The sequence below is a fragment of the Myxocyprinus asiaticus genome, chromosome 5 (assembly GCF_019703515.2).
Source record: "Myxocyprinus asiaticus isolate MX2 ecotype Aquarium Trade chromosome 5, UBuf_Myxa_2, whole genome shotgun sequence".
NCBI classification, from domain to species: Eukaryota; Metazoa; Chordata; class Actinopteri; order Cypriniformes; family Catostomidae; genus Myxocyprinus; species Myxocyprinus asiaticus.
This window is the reverse complement of record NC_059348.1, coordinates 1,485,354-1,491,445: the sequence shown is the minus strand read 5'-3', so window position 1 is coordinate 1,491,445 and position 6,092 is coordinate 1,485,354. Positions and strand designations below refer to the sequence as shown.

Sequence of the window (6,092 nt, the reverse complement as noted above, 5' to 3'; positions counted from 1 at the left end):
GCGTCGTCGCGTCTGCCTGCTGTTCAGCTGGAAGTTTTTTTGTTTGTTTGTTTTAAGACGTTGTACGATTTCACGATATGTTCGAAAATGGCTTGAAACATTTGCAGCTGTTTGGACGACAACACACTAATATGACTGAAACCATTTTGCGGTAGAAAGATGAATGAAGAGTGTAGAACAAATGTAATATTATAATCCTAAAAGTGACGGGTCTCGCTTAAATGGCGAGTGTTATTTTTCTGTGAAAATCATTTCATTATTATCATCATCTTCGACGGCACGATGACACGTTTCTAAACAAGCAGGAAAAACTCTCGGTGTGACAACTGAAAAGATGGAGGTTATAAAAGTGGAGAGTGAAGACACGAGCGGTCCAGAACAATGGAGAGTGAAAAATGAAGAAGCCGAGGAACAAATAGGTTTGTGCCATTCTTGTTTTTTTTTGTTTTTGTTTTTTTAATTATCCTTTAATATTAATAACTGCTGAGGAATATTAAAGCATCACGCAGGTCATCAGATTTGGTTGATCTTGTTAGAAATCTCGATAGCATAAAATAATTTAATTTAACCAATAAAACAGTCTGACTGAAAAATGAAAGAGAAAATGCATCTAAATGATCTGTTAACAGTTGTTTACTGCTACTCGTCTACATGGGCAGAGAGCTCCTCCTAAATATTCGTCCACTAGACATAGAGGTCCATACTATAAACTGTCAATAATGTAAATGTGTTTTAAAACACTGACACGTGCATTTAAAAGCAGGCCAAGTTTTTGTCCAATTTTTCAGTCGTAATGTCACTGATAAACCTCCATTACACGAAGAATCTGCTGGCCATCCAGACCTCTACGCTATATATAAATATATACACATACATACACTGATCAGCCACAACATTAAAACCACTGACAGGTGAAGTGAATAACATCGATTATCTCGTTACAATGGTACCTGTCAAGGGTTGGTATATATTAGGCAGCAAGTGAACAGTCAGTTCTTGAATTTCATGTGTTGGAAGCAGTAAGCGTAAAAAAATGGGCAAGCGTAAGGATCTGAGCGACTTTTTGTGTCGGACAAATTGTTATGGCTAGACAACTGGGTCAGAGCATCTCCAAAACGGCAGGTCTTGTGGAGTGTTCCCGGTATGCGGTGGTTAGTACCTACCAAAAGTGGTCCAAGGAGGGACAATCGGTGAACCAGCGACAGGGTCATGGGTGCCCAAGGCTCACTGATGCGTGTGGGGAGCGAAGGCTAGCACCTCTGGTCCAATCCTACAGAAGAGCTACTATAGCACAAATTGCTGAAAAACTTAATGCTGGCCATGATAGAAAGATGTCAGAACACACAGTGCATCACAGCTTGCTGAGTGCCCATGCTGACCCCTGTCCACCGCTGAAAGCGCCTACAATGGGCACGTGAGCGTCAGAACAAGACCATGGAGCAATGGAAGATGGTGGTCTGGTCTGATGAATTATGTTTTCTTTTAGATCATGTGGGTGGACGGCCGGGTGCGTGTGCATCGTTAACCTGGGGAAGAGATGGCAGCAGGATGCACTATGGGAAGAAGGCAGGCTGGCGGATGCAGTGTATGCTCTGGGCAATGTTCTGCTGGGAAACCTTGGGTCCTGGCATTCATGTGAATGTTACTTTGACATGTACCACCTACCTAAAGATTGTTGCAGATCACATACACCCCTTCATGGCAACGGTATTCCCTGATGGCAGTGGCCTCTTTCAGCAGGATTATGTGCCCTGCCACACTGCAAAAAAAAATTCAGGAATGGTTTGAGGGACATGACAAAGAGCTCAATGTGTTGACTTGGCCTCCAAATTCCCCAGATCTAAATCCAATTGAGCATCTATGGGATGTGCTGGACCAACAAGTCCGATCCATGGAGAACCCACTTCGCAACTTACAGGACTTGAAGGATCTGCTGCTAACGTCTTGGTGCCTGATACCACAGGACACCTTCAGAGGTCTTTTGGAGTCCATACCTCGACGGGTCAGAGCTGTTTTGGTGGCACAAGTGTGACCTACATGATATTAGGCAGGTGGTTTTAATGTTGTGGCTGATCGGTGTGTGTGTGTATATGTATGTGTGTATGTGTGTGTGTGTGTGTATATATATATATAATATAATATATATATATTTTAATATAATATAATATATCAGTCACAACATTAAAACCACCGGCCTAATATTGTGTAGGTTCCCCTCGTGCCGCCAAAACAGCGCATTGTACTGTATATTCTTCTCACCACAATTGTACAGAGCAGTTATCTGAGTTACCGTAGACTTTGTCAGTTCAAACCAGTCTGGCCATTCTCTGTTGACCTCTCTCATCAACAAGGCGTTTCCATCTGCAGAACTGCCGCTTACTGGATGTTTTGTTTTTGGCACCATTCGGAGTAAATTCTTGAGACTATTGTGTGTGAAAATCTCTGGAGATCAGCAGTTACAGAAATACTCAAACCAGCCCGTCTGGCACCAATAATCATGCCACGCTCCAAATCACTGAGATCAAATTTTTTTCCCCATTCTGATGGTTGATGTGAACATTAACTGAAGCTCCTGACCTGTATCTGCATGATTTTATGCAATGCACTGCACTGCTAAACACAATTAATCTTACCGTCCCACAATGGACAACAATCATATGCTGCTTACTTCAGTTGACAAGGCTTTGTTGTGTGGTGTTCTCGAACGTTGAAGACAGCCAGTTCTCTGCACATTTACTGCAATAAAGACTTTCTGAGCTGATTATTATCATAGATCTTCTGTGGTGAATACATACAGATGACTTCTAGTGGAGTTTTTTAAGATGCGCTCTGCTGTGCAGCTGAAATGGGAAGAATCATGATCATCTCATCAAGGTGCATTATGTTTTGATAAACAGCTACAGCTGTACGGATTAAAACCAGTTAATTCTGAGTTAGAAAACTGTTACATAAAGAACTGTTGTTTGTCTAACAATTGGATGGCCTCTTTTCACAGACTGTAATGACGTGTTTCGCCTTATCTAGCAGTGTAAATCTAGCACTCTAACATTTTTTAGATTTGCAAATTTTTTTATTATTTAGTGTAAATTCTTCTGACTGCTGTATTCCACCGCTCTCTATTTTTTTTCTTCTTTTGGAAAGCTGTAAAAGTGTAATAGTTGATTTTTTTTCTTTTGCTGTGGGAGCAAACAGGTAAAAAAAATTATATTTGCTGTGGTCTCCCACTCACTGCTATACAAGTTTTCCCTGCAATCGTTTTCATCCGCAGTTCAAAACTGGATATGTTAAAAGGGTTCATGGAACACAGAAATACGCACCTGCTGCTTAAACTATTTAGAATGACACAACATCCTTTTTTGCGATGACATGAAGGAACATGCAGATGCCCTGCAGAATATTCAGTGCGAGGCCCGTACCCTTAATAATGCACATTGCCATTGCTTTGTGTGAGTTGGGTTCCTTCGGCAAGTGTTATGTAATAAACGAACGTGTGCAAGGTATTTTAAAATCCGATTTGGAAAGAAGTTGTATTCAAAGGTTTACATGGCAGATTTTATTTATTTAATGGATTATTTTAGATCTACACCACCACTTTCAATCGGATAGAAGTTTTATTCAAATCGAGCTCAATCTGATCATTTGTTCCCCATTGAGATGTTTTCATGAAGGCTTTTCATTATGAATGAGCTATCAGTCAGATTAGTAACGGATTATTTGGTTGCGTGTAAATTTAGCCATTGAGTATTTGAATGTACAGATTGGTCCCATTTATTTCCATTGTATGTGCCTCACTGTAAACCACAAACAAAAGTAGGGACAAATCAACATTATGCCACAAATTGGATTAAGCTCGACTTGTATTGAACCCGGAATATATCTTCAAGAGGGAATCGGCCCGTCACTCTCTTGTGCCTCGTGCGAGAGCAGGCCCCAGTATAATTCTGTATGTAACCTTGTACGGTTCATAAATATTACATTTAAAATTGATATTCAGCCTAAATATTGTCTTGCATTTTAATGAGTTCATACTACATGATGCATTTTTACAAGTCTATATAAACATCTCATTTTAAATGTAGAATAAAATATCTTGAATGAGAATGCACGTAGAAAATGTATTACACTTTAATAGGAATAGTATTAAACATTTACAACATTTTACTGTATAAAACACATGCATTAAAAACAAGTCTTGTTGAATCTTTTAAATTGAGTAATATTTAAATCAATTCACAGAATTGGATAATCCTTACAGTACATATTATTAATTCAAAATATATGTGAAGTATTTAACTAAACTTAATGAGGAGTATGGACTTTAAAAATGCTGTAGGGCTTAACAATCCTTAACAAACAAGCTATTAATTAAAGCAAAATGGTCATTAACTGAACATTACATAGTAATAGACCTACTGTGAAGTGCTGAATGTTGGTCTCACATAAATGGCGATACATTTGTGAGTGTTATTTTTCTGTGATTAAAGCGAATCGACAATCGGGGTGAAAGACTGATTTTGACTTTCTCCTTCTTTCCAATGATTACCAACATCTTCAACTCGACAATGATTTATTAAAGGGGAGAATGAAGACAGGAGCAGTCCAGAACAATGGAGAGTCAAAAATGAAGAAGCCGAGGAACAAATAGGTTTGTGTCCATTCTTGGGTTTTTTTAAAGACTGCTGAGGTATATTAAAGCATCACGCAGGTCATCAGATTTGGTTGTTGTACTTAGGAATAATAAAAGCATAAAATAAATTAATAAAACCAATAAAATAGTCTGACTCTGGCAGAGAAACAAGAAATAGAAAATGCATCTGTTATCAGTTTACCAGTATATGATGGCATTAACATTAGTGTGTCATAGCAAGCACATCAAAGATCGCATTAAAATATTTTACATTACAAAATTGACGTGATTCATTTTCTTTCACCCGATCTTGAATTCTTCTTTTTGTTTTAGACCTGATGGGAGTGAAAGAGGAAAGTCAAGAACTGCATGAAGAGGAGAAACAGCTGTTACCTCGTAATGTCACAACTAGAGAAAAATCTTCTAGTTTCTCACAGACTGAAAGGAATTTCTTTCAAAAAAGACAAGCCAGAAAATGGTACACCTGCCCTCAGTGTGGAAAGAATTTCACACGTAAATTAACCCTTCAGAATCACTTAGTAATTCACAGTGGTGAGAGACCTTTTCTATGCAATAAGTGTGGAAAGAGCTACAAGTGTAAAGGTGCCCTTAAGATGCATACTAGAATTCACACAGGTGACAGGCCTTACACATGCCATCAGTGTGGGAAGAGTTTCATACATCTGGAAAGCCTACAAAGGCATAGGAAAATTCATTCTGGAGAGAAATCGTACCAATGCTCTGAGTGTGGCAAGGGATTTGTAGACATGTGGAATTTCAAAAATCATCAGCGCTCTCACTCAGGAGAAAGGCCATTTACGTGTGATCAGTGTGGTAAAACATTCATTCTGTCATCACATTTAAAGAGACACCTGAAACTTCATGCAAATGAGAAGCCTTACTTGTGTTCCATTTGTGGAAAGGGTTTTGTTTGGCTGGACTGTTTCAAAGAGCATCAGATAATACATAGCGGTGTTAGAGCTCATGTGTGCTCCGAGTGTGGGAAAGCCTTTACTACACCAAGTATCTTGAAACTTCACAAAAGGACCCATACTGGAGAGAAACCTTACAAGTGTTCATATTGTGAAAAGAGATTCACTCAGTCATCAGGCCTGAAAGCACATGAAAGAGTGCATACTGGTGAGAGGCCATACATCTGCCCGTCATGTGGGAAGACTTTCAGCAGAAATAATCATCTAGGAAAACATTTAAAAAAGGCTTGTACAAAGTTGTGACTGAGAAATTTCAATTCAGATGAAACTGAATATTGAATTTCTTTCAAAAAAGCAATTTTATCTGATAATTTTAGTAAATGAACCTGTTGTGGTGAAGTTTGTGCTTCTCTTACACTTCAAGGGAAAAAAATCTACGGATTAGTTCAGAACACCATAGTGTCTTACTGAAGAAATTGTATTTTATGTTTGGGAGCAGCAATAAACATTCTCCTATAAGGCCTAATGAGGTT

At 38.7% G+C, this 6,092-nt stretch overlaps 1 protein-coding gene across 1 annotated transcript; it reads left to right on the top strand.

Annotated features, from left to right (window-relative positions):
• Positions 1 to 5,862, top strand: LOC127440841 (zinc finger protein 239-like). Its single transcript, XM_051697816.1, has 2 exons — positions 1 to 419; positions 4,961 to 5,862. Exons 1-2 carry the CDS (start codon positions 335 to 337, stop codon positions 5,860 to 5,862), a joined length of 987 nt encoding a protein of 328 aa, XP_051553776.1. The 5' UTR covers positions 1 to 334.
• Positions 5,863 to 6,092: the final 230 nt, after the last annotated feature.